Raw genomic sequence first — 18721 nt, 5'->3', positions numbered from 1 at the left:
CTTTTCTAACCTTATTTACTATAATACTATGAATACTTCATCAGAATATACTGTATAGAGTGTCCCTAGAAGTCAAATCACTAGAAAAATAGACCCACGTTTCTTCTTTATTTTACTCTTTTGCTGTAAAGTCACTTGTTTGTTGTAATTCGGCAGTAGGATAGATAGTCAGACTGTTTCAGCACTAATACCTATACAACTTTTCGATTCTATCATACATATGTATATACGGTTTCTTAAAGGACTTTAACCACCAGGATGATGGATTGTAAACCAAGCACACTGACATACTGGTGTTTGCCATCTCTGATACTATCTACTCTTCTTTTAGCTTCTTATGCCCTGGATTTTACAAAAAAAGGCTTTTAGAATTATGCAAATAAGCCTGAGGAACTCCAGGCTACATAGGTGTTAATGGCGCCTGGAGCCCCTCAGGCTCATTTACATAATTTTTAAAGCTTTTTTTCTTAAAAATAAGGGCATAGGAAGCTTAAAGAATAACAGATCTTGCCAGAGGGGGAACACACCAGTATGTTGGTATGCTTGGTTTACAATCCTTCGTCCTGGTGGTAAATGCTCTTTAAATAAGGGTGGATAGATCATATACTGTATTCTTGAAGTCCGTTTTACTGGAGGGAATGTAGTGCAGTATATTGGGATTCTGCAGCAATCACAGACCGTTACCCATACTGCTTATAGACAGGCCTGGGAGTTCAACACAAACTCCTGGCTGTCATGGTGGCAGTTTGACAAAACGTAATGACATCATGGGGTGCAGCGTGATGATGGCATTAAATAATTAACAACCAAAGGGTTGTTAGCTACATTATGCAGCAAACAGCCAATGAATATGAAGAGATTGAACATCCAAATGCAGGAAGGGGTTAAACCGCTCGCATTTTGTTAATTTCTAGAAAGGTGAAAATCATAAAAGGTATATAAATCCTCGCCAAGCAGTAAGCCACACTAACTTTATTTCCACAAACTGTAATGCATGGCAGATATTGTTAATAGATATATCTAACAGACAGCACACAATTTTGAAAGTAAATGAGAAAAGAAAAAAAAGGCACAAGTACATTGAAAAACGTGGGCCTATACACATGGATTCTTGGCTCAGTGAATGTGTATTTGCACTTTATAGGATTAAGGCATCTATGCTAGATACTTCAGGTAGTGGATCAGACATATTGAAACCCAACAGTCTTGTATCTGTATTTTCAGTCACTTTGGGGAGATCTATCAGAAGTGTCTGAGAGCAGAACTGTTCTAGTTGCCCATGACAACCAATCGAAGCTCAGTCTTTGTTTTCCCACAGCTGTTTATAAAATTTAAGCTGAGCTCTGATTGGTTTCCATGGACAACTGGAACAGTTTTACCTGAGACACTTCTGAGAAATCTCCCCTTTTGGGTCAGTGGGTGAACAATCCTGTTATTTGCAATCTAATTGCAATTTGTGTCTTGAGAGGTAGTTCTTACAGTACACCATTTTATTCTTCAAGGTCTAATTTCTGCCTCTCTTTGAATTGTTTCTTCTTTTCCAAATTATCTTTGGCTTTTTTCCTTTTCTCCTGTTTTTTACGTTCTGCCTCCTCTTTATGCTTGAAGATATCACTGCTTTCTCCTTTATAGAAAAGGTCAACTTTTTCTTGAAGTATTCTTCTAGCTCTTATCCTATTCACCTCTGTTGATCTTGTTTGGTGACACTAGAAAAACATAAAGAGGAACTTACTTACAAGAAATCTACCTTTAAAATCGATCATTACAAACCAGATACACTTACTCATATATCCAGGCACCGAGACTGTGTTATCCTTTGCCTCATTCTAAACTCAAATTTAATAATTATGTTAATGAGCCTGAAGGGCCCTGGGGCACCATTCTAGAGCCCTTCAGTGCTATAGCTTCATAGGCTGTTACAATGAGCATAGCAGGTTTCCCTCCCATGACACTTCCTACTGATGCTAGTTTACACAGGCAAAGGAAGGAGAAAGAGAGCAGGGGGTTGGGCAAGACATGTTATTCTCATTGTAACAGCCTGTAAATCTTCAGTGTTCGTGCATCTTAACTTATCATCTGCCTGGTAGCTACTTAGTCCCGTTGAAGTGAGCTGCAATACTAAGCACAACTATCAAATGACAGCATAACTTCCTTTACTATCCCCTGAACTTAGGATAATGAACTGGCTACATTGCATGTAATTAAAATCTGCACCAAACAATTATAAAATTATGATCTGCCTCCGTCCATCAAAGTTTAAATATTTTTGACAGCTGAATTTCTGAATGCAATGTTCTGTGCAATGCTGTCAAAATATGAGAAATCTGAAAGCCCCACCACAGCTTCACAGTGCAAATTTGACCTTCAAAATGAACATGCTCTTCTTGGGTGATTTAGTTTCAAATATAAAAAGAACAAAAGGATGTTACAATTTGACATCTTTTTAAGGCATAGAAAAAGAACTAATTAAGGACTTTTCTGGCTTCCAGGCACAGCAGTAAATTGCCCTATGTGAACTACCATTTTCGCATTTACTGTTGCCATACCTTCACTACAATGCCCGAAGGAATATGTTTTAATACAACACAGTTATTGGTTTTGTTTGTAGCCTGTCCTCCAGGGCCATGTCCGCGGACAAACTGTTCTTCCAAGTCGTTCTCATTAAGTTCAAGTAAATCCGAGGATGTATCTTTTGTCAGTTCTCTCTGGGTTAATATACCCACAGTCCATGGTTTTAAGAATTGAAGCTGCTTCCCAGGAATCCATGGTTTCCAAGACAGCAGTTTAGACAAACAAAAGACAATGGAAGTAGACATGGATTGGAAACATCTGTAAAAGAAGAGGCAACTACTATTAATAATAAATATGTTCTAAGATGCTACAATTTAAATATTCAGAACATGCTTGATTGTCCTTATTATATAATGAGCATGCTTACATTATTAAACACCATTTAACGGGTTCACAGCTAGGCCATTTTTCTCAGTTCAGGACCAAACACATATGAGGTTTATTTTGTACAGTGCATACAGATCACAAAGCTCTGTTCAGGTTATGTTAGTATCTTTTTTTCCTAATATCCAGAAAAAGTAAATTAAAAAAAATTGAAATGAAAGTTTCAGCAATTACAATATTTATAGAGACAGCTCTTAGCCTTCATGCACAAGTATTTTTTGGCCGTGAGCTAGCCACCATTTGTGCATCCATATACTTCTTTTGTGCCCAGTCACGGTGCATGCACTATGTCTCACCACACCACAACTGTGCCGCAAAATGTAGAGCAAGTCTTATGTTTAAGCCTCGATGCAGCCTGTTTGTGACCCGTTTTGCACAAATGTTTGTGTGTATGAGGCCTTATTCTGTATTGTGTTGTTTGATTTTATATAAGGACACGCAGAGGGTTTCACTGTGAGTAGGCCTAGAAGCCTGCCTAGATGTCCCTATATGAGTCTTTTTTTTTTTTTTACACATTCTGCCTCAAATAGGGTGCAGGCATTTCATATTATTTTCTTTTAATTGACAATTACTCCAGAGTAAAAATATCTATGTAAACAGTGCATACAGCAAGAAGGCATTTCCAGTCCCTGATGACTTTTTGGGGAGTCTTGCAGCCATCTTTCCACTCCTACAGCTGCATAGTCCCAGTCTAGATTTTTTATAGTCATGTTAATATGTCCTCGATAAGTCTATATATAAGCCTGCAATCTATTGAGAATATTATGCTTATTTTAAATGTTGGGGGATGGGGGAAGAGAAAGTGGAGTATCATGGAATCTCCTTCAGCCAATGAAGTCACGAAGTATACAAAAAACTCATGTCTGGAGAAGCCCACGAGGAAACATTTATAAAATGTCAGTATATGATAAAGGCCCTGCTCCTGCCACAGATTTAAGAGAGTGTGCAGGACAGGAATACTCAAGCCAGCCCACTCCACACCCATCGTGCCCCCCCTCATGCCCCCTTGAGTCGGAAAACTGAGGTTTTTGTTGCACCAACCCTCTGTAAATCTGTTGGAACAGGCGCAAAATAAAGGCTCTGGGACAAAATCCTCAGCAATCTCTGTCAGCTCCTGTGGATAGGGACTAACTTTGATTCATGGGAAACCCCCTTTAAAATTTGGACAGCCTTGGTTCTGATAAGTCCCAAAGGATTTAATTGCATTTTGAAAATTATATGTTTTGCTGCAGTTGGTCATATCAATCTTCCTACACAGGAGGGTTTTTTGTGGGATAATAAAAATATAATAATTATATAGCGCCATCAAATTCCGTACCGCTTTACAAATCATAGGGGACATATACAACTATATTACATTACTAAGAACAAACAGTCATATGGAACAATATAAGTGAGGGCCCTGCTCACAAGAGCTTACAGACTATGAGGATGAGGGGGTGACACAAGAGGTTGTATAATGGTCCAGCCATTCTTTATAAGGGAACAATATAAAATAATGTAATAAATAATTTACTAAACAATGTTGTTGCTGCTTGAACCAGCCATCAGATGTAGTTCTATATTTGTACTATTCTGAGTTCAAATTACCTTATAATGCCTTTTTATAGTGTTTTTTTGTATATTTAACAAGATGAAAGGAAGCTAGCAATTATTTCATTGCATTATTGATTTCCTTCAGAAACTAGATTGTGTGCCCTGTTATGGGCAGCGAATGAGAACATGAATAGCGCTTCTGAACATGTTGGCGCTATACAGGAATGATGTGCACACATAATATCCAGGTTATGTGCCCATCATCCCCTCCCCATAGAAGGGCACATTACATAACAATGTAACTTTCCATTGACTTCCCTGCCGTATAACTAGTATGTAAATTGTATGATGCAATAGCTACAATGTTGATGCTAATAACAACCCCTTTAAATGGATATATTCAGCACAAAGGCCACACACATCAGCTGAATGCGCAGGGTACATAAGACAGAGGACAATAGCTGGAAGTGACAGCGGAGACATGATTGGCTGGCACAGCTCCACATTCAGCCCGCACTACTTTCATACAGTATCTCCCCTTACTACGGCAGTATCTGATGGAGAGTACTCTCGCGATGCAGTGATAACAGGGCACATGGCTAGAATGGAGGAAAATAAGTGACAAGCCATTAATACAACGCCTGAAAAAGCGATTCTGTGACCTAAATCACCTTTCAGGTACAAACTGTCCCAATGAGAGCTTGTATATACATACCACACTTAGGTGACCTGCACAGCGCATGCGTTAACACTGCAGTTCCTACCTCTTTTCAGTGAGGGGTGAAACAAACGAGTGTCACGAGTCCCTGGGTATAGCGGCTCTACCGGCGGCCATTTTATCGAGGACCACTCAGCATTGACTTCTTACGTAATGTAACTTCCCAAAATGGCACCTTCAAAGGAGACATACGTGCACTTAAAGGTGTGTGTACCGACAGAAATGTAATTTTATTTGTCGTGAGATATCTTGAAATATGCATTCATTACATGAACAACTGATAGCAGCAGATTTGTTTATGGGGATATAACGACCCATATTCTAACTTGTAATGAATTTACATAGCAGCATAGTAAAATCCATGACTGCAACACACAGTTCTAATCTTTAGGGGTTTCACTGGAGCAAATCAAACACTAACAGAGCTGTAGGCATTCATTTTTGCTGAATCTCAAATGATGATCAATGGTAAGCAAAAGTTTATTAACGCTGACAAATGATCATATTGAATGCTCAAAAACAAATTATGATGATAAAGTCTTATTGTTAATTCAGCATAGCTCCCTATGGTATGGAAAGAGAGACAAAAGAATCGGTGCTTTGCAAATAATTTTACGCCTAAGGGTGGTGGCATACGTGAAGGTTTTGAACCCGTTTTTACCCCCTTTTAAGCAGTTCGTTAAAAAACGCATTGTTTTTTTGTCAGTTTTCCAGTTATCTTAATTAAGGTTAAAAACGCCACGTGTGCTACCAACCTTAAAGAGAACCTGTCACCAGGGACCTAATTTTTCACTAAACACAGATTGTAAAAGCCCATGACACCTGCAGTGCAAACATGCCTCTCTGCCTTTTCTAAGCATTTGCATTACAATATAATTGTGTGTTATAACTTACTCTTGAACCCTAACAAAATCCTGGGGTAGTCACAGGGGCTGGGCTCTGGTTTGGATGCATTTCAAAAAACAACATGTGACCTGTTTGAGCTGCAGGCTGTCTCCATCTTTGTGCTCCTGTACAGCTTGTTCCTCCCCCACTGATGTCAGGCTGAACAGGCTGTGACCTCTGAGAAGAAGCAGGAGGAGGAGGAGCTAGACAGGAGCACAAAAGGTGGGGGCCAAGCTCTGAGGAGTAACACAGACAAGGCGCATGTGGTTTTTTGAAATGTATCCGAACCAAATCCCAGCCCCTGTGACTACCCCAGGACTTTGTCAGGGAACAAGAGTAAGTTATAACGCACAATTATATTGTAATGCAAATGCTTAGAAAAGGCAGATTTGCACTGCATGTGTAATAAGCTTCTGCAACCGGTCATTAGTGAAAAATGAGGACCCTGGTGACAGGTTCCCTTTAAACAATGGCCATTACCCTGCCTCTTGTTTCACGCCCACAAGCATAATATAATATCAATCTTGAGGAAAGAAACCACAATGTGAGGGGGTGGAGAAGAGGGGGAACAATGTGAGGATGGGGGAAGAGAGGGACAACAGTGTGAGGAGGAAGATTAAATTAAGAGGGGGCATTATATGTTTCTGAGTTGTATTAGGGAGTATTATATGGGTCCATAAGGGGGTTGGCTTTATACTGTCTGCAGACCTGTGAGGCCATATTTTATTGTGCTTGGGGGTGGAACAAGGGGCAGGTTAGCCTTTGCATAGGGCATGAAAATATCTGCAGTGTGCCAGCCATTTTGTCCCTCATTCTCTAGCCCCATAGTTGTGAGGTATCAATTTATCATCATAATTTGCTAGTTTTTGAGCAATCAAAATTATGATTTGTAAGCGTTAATAAAATTGTTAGAACTATTGTCTATAATAGATCATCATTTGAGATTCATCAAAATTGAATGCCTTCATCTCTGGTTAGTGTCAGATTTGCTCAAGTGAAACCCCTAAAGAACTGTGTGTTGTAGTCAGGGGCGTTGCTAGGGTGGTAAAAGACCCAGGGCACTTCACACTTTCAGTAATGCCCACTCCTGTATATAACCCACTCATAATAACAACCAATAACAACTTTCCTTGTATGCAGCTACATAAAACACAGGAGAAATCCCTATTTGTTACATCCAGTGACTGCAGGTAACGTGTCCTCAAACTATAGTTGTTCTCCATCTTCTCCATTAGATCCGGCATTACCATGTCTCCTCTCCAGCTACTTGTCCTCCCTCTGGAGTTCACCACACAGTCATCTCATGTTCTTCATTGTCCCTGCATTTTGGTTCCGTAACAGTGTTATCCTACTGCTACCACTAAAACTCTCCCAAAATACTGCAAGGCTAAGTTCACACGTGACATTTGCCTTTTGTTTAAAGAGTACAAGACATCGGGTGCTGGTTACCGATCGCATACATTTCACTGGAAACGCATATGCGATCAAACACCTGGGTGCTAGCACTGCGTAAACACTATGCTAGTGCCACGTGTGAATGCACCTAAAGAAGTGTCTCTACAGCCCCCAGTAATGTCCTGACAGCCCCCAGTTTTGTCCCCAATAATGTCCTCACACAGCCCCGAGTTTTTTCTCAGTCCCCATATCCCCCCAGCTCCCAGTAATATGCGATCAAACCCCTGGGCGCTAACATTGCGTAAACACTACGCTAGTGCCACGTGTGAATGCACCCTAAGAAATGTCTCCACAGCCCTCAATAATGTCCACCACAGCCGCAAGTAATGTCCCCACCTCCCTCAGTAACATGCCCGCAGCTGACAGCAATGTCCACCACATCCGCCAGTAATGTCCTCTATGGCTGCTATTTTTTTCCGCACAGCCCCAGTAATGGCCCCCCAGCCCTCAATAATGTCCTCCACATAAGACCCCCAAAATGTGCCTACAGCCTCCCAGTAAAGTGCCCTACACAGCCCCCCAACAGAAATGTACCTCCCCTTCACAGTGCTTCCATTTGATTTCATGCATTATAAACTAAACATACTCTGAGAATGCTGTAGCTACACTGATGCAGAAGTCTTGTTTATTCCCTGAGCTGAGCGTTTTTGCTGAAAATACAATTATAACATTCATTATCTTGAAAAAGCTGGCTTACCTTCATACTGCATGTTACACAGAACTTCATGAACTGTCCAACCTGAGCTGACTCATACACAGAAGTTGGGGGGGGGGGGGGGATGGTGCAGCAATTGATTTCTCCTGCCTGTCAGGCACAACACAGTGATTGTATCATTCACTTGAGTAGTGAATGTGAGAGGAGAAGCTCTGAGCCCCAGCACAGAAGTGACAGAGCCTCATTATCAAGATTTATAAAAAAAAATTTCAGCAAAACCTCTCAGCTCAGGGATTAAACAAGATATGCTTCAGTGTAGCTACAGCATTCTCAAGGTATGTTTGGTTTATAATGCATGAAATCAAACGTTAGATTTCCTTTAATACAAAAAACTGTTATACTCACCTAGATCTTTCCTTTCTTTTCTTGGCGTGTACAGCTGGATGTGGTCGCAGCGACATCATCACCTCACGTCTCCTGCTCCCGCCACCTATAGCTGTCTGAAGCAAGAGACATTGGGGCTCATTTACTAAGGCTGATGACACACGTGCCGCTTTGTCTGCATTTGCAAACGCAAACAAAGCCGCACCCACCGATGTGGCTCGTTCTCGATCACAGGCGCTTCCATAGAAACGCCGAACTCTGTCGGACAAGTGCGGGTAAGCGACACATTCATGATTTAGACGGACAATGCATTTTCAGTGAACTCCGGTGACCCTGTAAGTAAATGTGCCCCAATGTGTGATGGCATTAGTGTCCCTTGCTCTCTGTAGTAGAGAAAGGAGCTGATGGCTCCATTCTCCACTACAAAACTCATCACAATCTACGTCCAGAGGACACAGATGGTGAAGAGTGTGGGGAAATCTGCTCGGACAGCAGGATGAGTGTCCTGCTTTCCTGGAAGATCCGGGGCTTGGGCCCTGGATATTTTAAACCTTCTGTTGCTGTGTATCAAACAAAGAAAAAAAAACAACCTTTCCCCTGTTCCACCATAGCAGTCCTGCTACTTTTTCCTGCCGCTCGAAAATACTTATAATGTCCTAGCTTTCTGAACCTCTCTCCTCCCCCCCCCCCACATTGTGGCTGTCTCATCCCCCTACCGCTCACATTGTCGCCCCTCTCTACCTCCCCTTTACATTGTGGCCCCTCTCCTCCTCTCCCCTCACACTGTGGCCCCTCTTTTCCTCCCAGTCATCATTGTCATATTGTGACCCCTGCCCTCCATCCCATTCATATTGTGGCCTCTTTCCTCCTTCTATGTTGTGTATTAAAAAAAAAAAAAAATATTTACAATGCCTTAGCTTTCTGAACCTCTCCCCCCCCCCCTCAAACACCATTGTGGCCCTTCTCCTCCCAGTCACATTGTGGCCCCTCTCCTCCTTCCTTCTCACTTTGTGACCCCTCTCATCCTCCCAGTCACATTGTGGTACCCTCTCCTTCTCTCATTGTGGCTCTTCTCTCCCTCCTCCGCCCATCTCCTCCTATTTCCTATCACATTGTGGCCCCTCTTGTACTCCTCTTGCAGCATATTAAACAAAAAAGCAGTAGTCCTGCTTTCTCTTCATGCTGGAATGTGTGGCTCTGAAGCTGACTTGAGGTGGGAGAAATTGCATTTTCCGACCTAGGGGAAGAGGTGAAGCACCATGTGTGTCTCCTGCCAAATCGGAACGGCTGGGAGCTTTTATACTGGCAATTGATTTTTAATGGACATAGGAAGCATGAGCAGCGATCACCTGCCAATATCTTCTGGGCCGCAAACAAGGACATAAAGGCCAGCATGTGGTCATGTTCCTTTTTTTTTTATATACATTTTGACTACAATGGAAAGTGCAATGGGGAAGGGCTTGCCGGAATGCGTATCCAGGGAAACGCATGCAAATGGTTACCATTATAAAATGCAACACTATTGCAGCCTTATTTTTGTTACCACTCCAATGAAAATAGGAAAATACAGAACTTCTGGGGAGAATAAAAAACTTCTGAAGGAATATGCTGCAGAGCAAGTAACATATTTGTTTCTAAACAGAAAAGGAAATACAATGAAACGACTATAGCACAACCTGCCTTGACTAATCACCTTGTAACTGTACTGCAGAATGCCAGCACAGGAGACTTTATGACTTGAAAATGCAGCATTTTCCACATGAAAAAGCTCTCATATCAGTTATAGTATTCCATAGTGAAATGGCATCTTGCCAGTGAATTACTAAATTACTTCTGCCTGTAGTTTGTGCATAAATATTAAAGGGCATCTTTCACCTGAGAGCGCTTTATGTTTACAGCATCAATAAAATTTAAAAGTAGAGTCAGTGTTTGATGTTCCCCTTCCCCTTCTTGAGACGATATTGGCATGAAGATTCCCTCTGCAACGTGCAAATTAAGTCGTTTGTGGCAATTCTTGGTCAATTGACCACTATGAACCATTCAATGAAGATAACTCATGTGAGCTAATGTGCTTATAGTGCATATACCGTATTTTTTGGACTATAAAAATCCTTTGATTTTCTCAGAAATCAAAGGTGCGCCTTATAGTCCAGAGCGCCTTATATATGAACCGCACTTACAGACAACAGCTGCATTGAACTGTGCACAGGTCTGCCACCTGCTGGTCATTCATCCTTATAATCCGGTGCTCCTTATATATGAACCTAGACGTTTTAGCAGGCATTTATTGATGGTGCGCCTTATACTCCGGTGCGCCTTATCCGAAAAATACTGTAGTTAAAGGCTGCAGTCCCACATGGGTTCCATTGTGTTTTGAAATGCAATACAACAAGAGGAAATTTGCTTAAATACATTGCTGTTAACACTTATGTTTACTAAACAGAACTGTTAACGTAATGTTGCCAAAAGGTATGTGTAAATGCATGTGTTAACACATAAAGATGAGAAAAAGCCACAGCCTCCAATATGATGAAAAAAGGTTAAACCTTTATTCACACAGGCATAGAAAAATGCAACGTTTCGATTCACAATGAATCTTTGTCAAGCTTGACAAAGCTTGCCCAAGAGTATAACAAAGAATATCAAAGAGGAGGTTTTAATAACAAAAAGCTACTGAGGAAGAAGCATCGCGCTTCGAAACGCGTCTAGCTACAATAATCTGAACAGTCACTCTTACAGAACCGAACTTATCACTCACTCACACATCAACGACAAGTATAAAGAAATTTTGAATCTGGGAAACATCCCCTGCAATAGAATAACATATACCTACAAAACGCTAAAGAATTAAAACCAATTGTTTAATACACCGGTCAATGCGATTTAACCTACCGGTGAGTGCGACACTATGTATGCCGCATGATTGGAGTCACCCAGTCCGGACTTCGAGAAAGAAAAGCCGCTCAGTGGAATAGGAACGTGTGTGACAACATCCTCAGACGGCTTTCCTGGACGGCATTCACAGACGCCATTACATCAAACACGAGGGAAACAGCCAACAAACACCCCACACTGCGTTTGGTCATTCCCGTATATCACAAGCGGAGACACGAAGATAGAGGTATTCATACCAGCACTTGTCAACCAACAGTGAGTGTTTAAATTTAAGTATATAGTAACATCTATATTTAAAATCGGACTCCGTTTCATTCGAACAGGTGTAGGGCCCTGCACCCTGTCAGTTATCAAACGCACTCAAGTCAATAAGTTTTCCCAGGTTTTTGTGGTAAAATTAGGGGTCTCTGCTTATACTCGAGTATATACGGTAATCCTATTCATAAAGTGAGAATATATATATACACTCACCAGCCACTTTATTAGGTACACCATGCCAGTAACGGTGGGGACCCCCTTTTGCCTTCAGAACTGCCTCAATTCTTCGTGGCATAGATTCAACAAGGTGCTGGAAGCATTCCTCAGAGATTTTGGTCCATATTGACATGATAGCATCACACAGTTGCCGCAGATTTGTCGGCTGCACATCCATGATGCGAATCTCCCGTTCCACCACATCCCAAAGATGCTTTATTGGATTGAGATCTGGTGACTGCAGAGGCCATTTGAGTACAGTGAACTCATTGTCATGTTCAAGAAACCAGTCTGAGATGATTCCAACTTTATGACATGGCGCATTATCCTGCTGAAAGTAGCCATCAGATGTTGGGTACATTGTGGTCATAAAGGGATGGACATGTTCAGCAACAATACTCAGGTAGGCTGTGGCGTTGCAACGATGCTCAATTGGTACCAAGGGGCCCAAAGAGTGCCAAGAAAATATTCCCCACACCATGACACCACCACCACCAGCCTGAACCGTTGATACAAGGCAGGATGGATCCATGTTTTCATGTTGTTGACGCCAAATTCTGACCCTACAATCCGAATGTTGCAGCAGAAATCGAGACTCATCAGAACAGGCAAGGTTTTTCCAATCTTCTACTGTCCAATTTCGATGATCTTGTGCAAATTGTAGCCTCAGAGTGGCACCTGGTGTAGTCTTCTGCTGCTGTAGCCCATCTGCCTCAAAGTTCGACGTACTGTGCGTTCAGAGATGCTCTTCTGCCTACCTTGGTTGTAACGGGTGGCGATTTGAGTCACTGTTGCCTTTCTATCAGCTGGAACCAGTCTGCCCATTCTCCTCTGACCTCTGGCATCAACAAGGCATTTCTGCCCACAGAACTGCCGCTCACTAGATGTTTTTTCTTTTTCGGACCATTCTCTGTAAACCCTAGAGATGGTTGTGCGTGAAAATCCCAGTAGATCAGCAGTTTCTGAAATACTCAGACCAGCCCTTCTGGCACCAACAACCATGCCACGTTCAAAGGCACTCAAATCACCTTTCTTCCCCATACTGATGCTCAGTTTGAACTGCAGGAGATTGTCTTGACCATGTCTACATGCCTAAATGCACTGAGTTGCCGCCATGTGATTGGCTGATTAGAAATTAAGTGTTAACGAGCAGTTGGACAGGTGTACCTAATAAAGTGGCCGGTGAGTGTATATTTTTTACATCAACGTGTTTTTACATGAATTTTTAATTTTTCTTTGTACATCTTTTTTGTATATCTATCTTTTCTCTACGAGGAAGAGTATTAGAAGAATCAAATAGAAAAGGACCGACCAGGTCTCCACATCCTCTTGTTTAGGACTTGCTCGGGATACTATAGCATATATGTACATACCGTATTTGAATTTGTACGTAATACTATTCCCATGAGGAGGAGTACTTCAAGAACCAAATAGAAAAGGACCAACTAGGTCCCTGCATCCTCGTGTCTAGGACATTACAGTATACATATGTACCCACAATTGGTAATCTGTCTATAATACTGTATGGTCTGTTGCATTTTTTTAAAATTAATTGTCTGTTGTATTTTCTATCCTTTTAAGAAATTAAAAACTATATATAATTAATTCCCGAAGCCGTTTTTTTGAGAGTGCCCACAACCACAAAATCTCTTAATGATAAACCTTCTCTTTTTGCGGATGCAGAGACAAAACAGAAGCAAAACGGAGACAACACGCAACAAATGTGCAATGGGAAAACAACACACACACCAAAGTGAATCCATCCTTAGGCTGAATTCACACAACCGGTATGTACAGTATGTGTGGCAATGAGCGCATGGAGCGATATGTACCATTCCGTTCACGGGGAAAAGAAAGAACACATCCTATCTTTCCCGTATGCATGGCCATGCGCCATGCATCTCTGTGGAGAGGGGAGGGGATCACCCCTCCTTCTCTCTATGGTACATAAGCTCAGAGCCCGCCCTGAAAAATTCTCCAAAATTTGGACGACTGATGGGACTCTCCCTAAACCTTCTTCTCACTGGCTGATTTTTGCCCTGTGTCATCCATTTAAATCTTAGATACTAGAAGTCCAGCTTGCTGGGATGGGGGGGGGGGGGGATTGTTCTTGGTCATTGTACTGCAAAATATTTTCTATACTGTTTTATTGTGGGTGATTGAAGTTGTAATATATACTGTGTAATACTTGTACAGCTTTTCACATTCTATTGATTAAGCTATAATGCATGACTATTTGTTTGTGTTAAAAAAAAAAAAAAAATCAAATAAAAATGTATCTGATTAAAAAAACAACTTTCCAGCATGACACCTTTCTGCCATAAATGTACGGTACTTGTCCTCCGCATGCCACCCCATTTTCTCTCTGCGATATATCTAAGCCAGTACTATGTTATTATTTATTGTTTCTACAGGTTGTCTTTTGCTTTATTGTGCCGAGTACACTGGTATGACTGATGCAAGTTAGTATTGGTATTCAATTTATATTATTGATATTCAATTTCAAAAATACCAAGTAACATGTTGATGCAACATTGCAGACGTGGCTTACATGTACCACAGCCTCTGCTCCTGCCTTATCATCCAGTTCTTTCATGACAGACACCATCTCTTTGAACACACATTCACAAAGCTCTAATTACCTCTGACCGAGCCCTTTTTGGCTAGAGACTTTCCATATAGTTCCTGGGGTACATAAGAAGCTATTGTTCTGTATATCTGCAGCTATCCGTAAATCCCTACTAAAGACATGGTTGGGCCTGGCTACTCCAATCCACTTCTGTTTTTGGTATTTTTGCTCAGAATGGGTTGAGTTGAGGGCTCAATTATAAAGAAGTTGAAAGTCCACAAATTCTTTTAAACCTGGCCTGCCACCCCTCTATAGTCCTAGGACTTTTGTCTTCTATCTGCAGTCACTACACGGCCATGTGTCCTCCTGCTCCTTTTTTCCCTCCCCCTTTTCATCTTTTGTTGTCCGTTTTCAACAGCTGGTTTTAATTGTTAAAACTTTTCAATAAAGACATGGTTTGACCCCTTTGTGCACTGCGATTTTTTAGTACATTGTGCTGCGGTTGGGGCTGTATGGAGAGGGCTCTCTCCATACAGGCAGGTTTCAGCTGTATTACACAGTTGACAAATTCCTCTAACTTCCACTATCGGTTTGAAGAGTAACTGTCATTTGAGATTATTTTTTTATGTTGTGTGCAGGTTGATATGTTTAATATTTATCTAATATACTTTGTTAACAAAAAAAAACAAAAAAAATCAAGATATTCCTTCCCATTGAGATCCATATTCCAGCTTGTAGAGTGTGTGTCTATGGAGACTGCATGAACTCACATCTAATCTCACTGTGTTTGGTTAAACAGCTCTGAGCTCCCTTCAGCCAGGGAGAGAGCAGAAAGGGTTAACACTGACAGCTGTGTAACAAACAGGAGAGCATAGAGAGATCTGTCTTCAATCTGGTAGACAGATTTGCCATAGCAACATTGTAACTAAGGAGCACATTGCAGCCGATTTCTTAATGAAGTAAAAAATGTTCACAACACTCCCCCCCCCCCCCCACACAATATAAATTTTTTTTCTGAAATGACAGTTTCTCTTTAAGTACATTAGAAAGAATTATATACTACCATTATCAATTATTTATGACTCGTTTATTAATTGTGTTGTCGGTGCATCAAAACTATGAGGAAACCATGTGGAATTATACACTTAAAGGACACCTGTCATCAGGTCTGTGTCACTTGTCCTGTCACTACTACCTGTTGGAGCAGATCACAAGGATCCCATCCCAGCCTTTATCTAGTTTTTTCATACATTATTCATTGTAAAATCATCTATTTTTTATCATGTAAATGAGGCTGGTCACATGGTCAGAGGCAGTGATGTCACTCCTGTTACCCCTCCCCCTGCTCATGTTTGTGTGTAATGTATAGCAAAGCATGGCTTGTGTGTGTGCAGCATCTGCTGACATGCTGCATCCTCCTAATATCCTCCATATCAGCTACACATGAATCTGACATGTTCTGCTGTAACATGGCTGTCTGGAGCTGCTGTATCTCTCCTAAACACACACACACACGCTGTGCCTCCCACTCATGAATAAGGTGGACAGCTTGAATATGCTAATGCTTCATTGGACATTTCACAGGTCATTTGCATACAGGTTTAGGACCTCATTGCTTAAGTTTACAGGCATGTAGAGGGACAATTAAGGGATAGAGGCAATGCTCTCTAATGGCAGTTTATGAAAATATATTTAGTTTAGGGGGGTTATTTTGCATGACGGGTTCTCTTTAACAAAAAAGTGTAAAACAACTAAAAATATGTCTTGTATTCTAGGTTCTTCAAAGTAGCCACCCTTTACTTTGATTACTGCTTTGCATGCTCTTGGCATTTTCTTGATGAGCTTCAAGAGGTAGTCACCTGAAATGGTCTTCCAACAGTCTTGAAGGAGTTCCCAGAGATGCCCAATAATAATACTGTATATACTCGAGTATAAGCCCACCCGAGTATAAGCCGAGACCCATAATTTTAACACAAAATAACTGGAAAAACCTATCAACTCGAATCTAAGCCAAGGGTGGGAAATGAATTGGTCACAGCCCCAGTATATAGCCTGCCTGCCCCCCTGTAGGATATAGCCTGCCTGCCCCCCCTGTAGTACATAGCCAGCCCGTAAAAAAAATAAATTCCGTGCTCACCATTCTGACAGCCCAGGCAGCTCCTCCTCTATCTTCATGTTCGCAGCAGCTCCTCTTCTATCACCATGTTCGCGGCAGCTCCACAACATGGTCTCTTCTTTCTTCAGGGCGGAGCCAGGTATGCACAGAGCGTGTTGAAAAACTTGGCTTATACTAGAATATATACGTTAATAATTCTTTTATTTATACATCGCACACAGATTACGCAGCGCTGCACAGAGCTTGCCAAATCGGTTCCTGTCCTCAATGGGGCTCACAATCTAATCAACCTACCAGTATGTTTTGGAGTGTGGGAGGAAACAAGGGGCCCCGGAAGAAAGCCACGTAAACCTGGAGAGAATATACAAACTCTTTGCAGATTTTGACCCTGGGACTTGAACCCAGGCCCCCAGCGCTGCAAAGCTGTAATGCTAACCACTAAGTCACTGTGCCGTTCAATGCTTAGCACTTGTTGGCCCTCTTGCCTTCACTCTACGGTCCAGCTCACCCCAAACCATCTCACTTGGATTCAGGTCAGGTCCATTCATTCAGCATTCATTCATTCATTCAGAGACAGTGGCTAGAACCAAATATTGGACTGATCAGACCAAAGCACAGATTTCCACTGGTATAATGTCCATTCCTTTTGTTCTTTAGCCCAAATAAATCTCTTCTGCTTGTTGCCTGTCCTTAGCAGTGGTTTCAGCTATTGTACCATGAAGTCCTGCTGTGCAGTTTCCTCTTAACAGTTGTAGAGATGTGTCTGCTACTAGAACTTTGTGTGGCAGTGACCTGGTCTCTGATCTGAGCTGCTGTTAGCCTGTGATTTCTGAGGCTGGTGCCTCAGATGAACTTATTCTCCGCAGAAGATGTGACTCTTGGTCTTCCTTTCCTGGGGCAGTCCTCATGTGAGCCAGTTTCTCTGTAACGCTTTTATGGTTTTTGCATCTGCACTTCAGGACACTTTCAAAGTTTTCCAATTTTTAGTACTGAATGACCCTCAATTCTTAAAGTAATGATGGCCACACAGGTCCCATTAACATTTTTACAGAAGGGTAATAATACTCCTCTTACCATTTTTGAGGAGTATGAAATTTTCAGTAATGCAAATACATTACTCCTAGCCGTATACAGTGTTAGGATGCATTTACACGAACGTGTGCCCACATGGATACAGCCGGGTGGGCACATGTCGGGCGCACTAGCGAGGAGGAGAGGTGAGCGCTGTTCACCCCTCTACATAGAAAATAGTACTGCTTGGCTGTTCTTATGGCCAAAGATAGAGCATGTTCTTTTTTGCGTCCACAGCGCAAAACATGTTGTGCTCACTATATTGTGCCCAGGCACCAGAGATGACTATGGGGGACGTATATCCGGTCAAAAGTTTTATTGACTTAAAGAGAACCCGTCATGCAAAATAACCCCCCTAAACTAAATATATTTTCATAAACTGCCATTAGAGAGCATTGCCTCTATCCCTTCATTGTCCCTCTACATGCCTGTAAACCTAAGCAATGAGGTCCTAAAGCTGTATGCAAATGACCTGTGAAATGTCCAATGAAGCATTAGCATATTCAAGCTGTCCACTCTATTCATGAGTGGGAGGCACAGCCACACCCCCAGTGCATGACTGACAGCCTGTATAATGATGTGAGGCTGTATAATGATGTGCTTCCTGGTGCTGGTGGACACGCCCCCTGCAGCCTGTGTGTGCATGTGTGTGTGTTTAGGAGAGATACAGCAGCTCCAGGCTGCAGCCATGTTATAGCAGAACATGTCAGATTCATGTGTAGCTGATGTCTGTGTCTCTGTATATTAGGAGGATGCAGCATGTTAGAAGATGCAACACACGCACACTAGCCATGCTTTACTATACATTACACACAGACATGAGCAGGGGGAGGAGAGGGGAGGGGTAACAGGGGTGACATCACTGCCTCTGACCATGTGACGGCCTCATTTACATGATAAAAAATAGATGATTTTACAATGAATAATGTATGAAATAACTAGATAAAGGCTGGGATGGGATCCTTGTGAGCTGCTCCAACAGGTAGAGGTGACAGGACTAGTGGCAGA

At 41.8% G+C, this 18721-nt stretch overlaps 1 protein-coding gene across 2 annotated transcripts; it reads right to left on the bottom strand.

Annotated features, from left to right (window-relative positions):
* Nucleotides 1-939: 939 nt before the first annotated feature.
* On the bottom strand, nucleotides 940-5384 carry MTRFR (mitochondrial translation release factor in rescue). Of its 2 annotated transcripts, none has more exons than XM_072144297.1 (3): nucleotides 5256-5384; nucleotides 2547-2829; nucleotides 940-1706 (listed from the first exon to the last, which is right to left on the bottom strand). In XM_072144297.1, exons 2-3 carry the CDS (start codon nucleotides 2814-2816, stop codon nucleotides 1491-1493), a joined length of 486 nt encoding a protein of 161 aa, XP_072000398.1. In that variant the 5' UTR covers nucleotides 2817-2829; nucleotides 5256-5384; the 3' UTR covers nucleotides 940-1490. The 2 variants fall into 2 exon arrangements, with proteins under 2 accessions (XP_072000398.1, XP_072000396.1); XM_072144295.1 differs by having other exon boundaries at nucleotides 5207-5343.
* Between the last annotated feature and the right edge of the window lie 13337 nt (nucleotides 5385-18721).

The sequence above is a fragment of the Engystomops pustulosus genome, chromosome 1 (genome assembly GCF_040894005.1).
Source record: "Engystomops pustulosus chromosome 1, aEngPut4.maternal, whole genome shotgun sequence".
Taxonomy (NCBI): domain Eukaryota; kingdom Metazoa; phylum Chordata; class Amphibia; order Anura; family Leptodactylidae; genus Engystomops; species Engystomops pustulosus.
This window is presented reverse-complemented; position numbering and strand designations above follow the sequence as displayed.

What these genes read in the sequence shown, in the direction of transcription:
- MTRFR (XM_072144297.1), bottom strand. Translation starts at nt 2,816, where the DNA reads ATGTCTACTTCCATTGTCTTTTGTTTGTCTAAACTGCTGTCTTGGAAA. An exon ending in CTTCGGGCATTGTAGTGAAG is followed by an intron (nt 1,707 to 2,546) that starts GTATGGCAACAG and finishes ATGTTTTTCTAG; the next exon opens with TGTCACCAAACAAGATCAAC.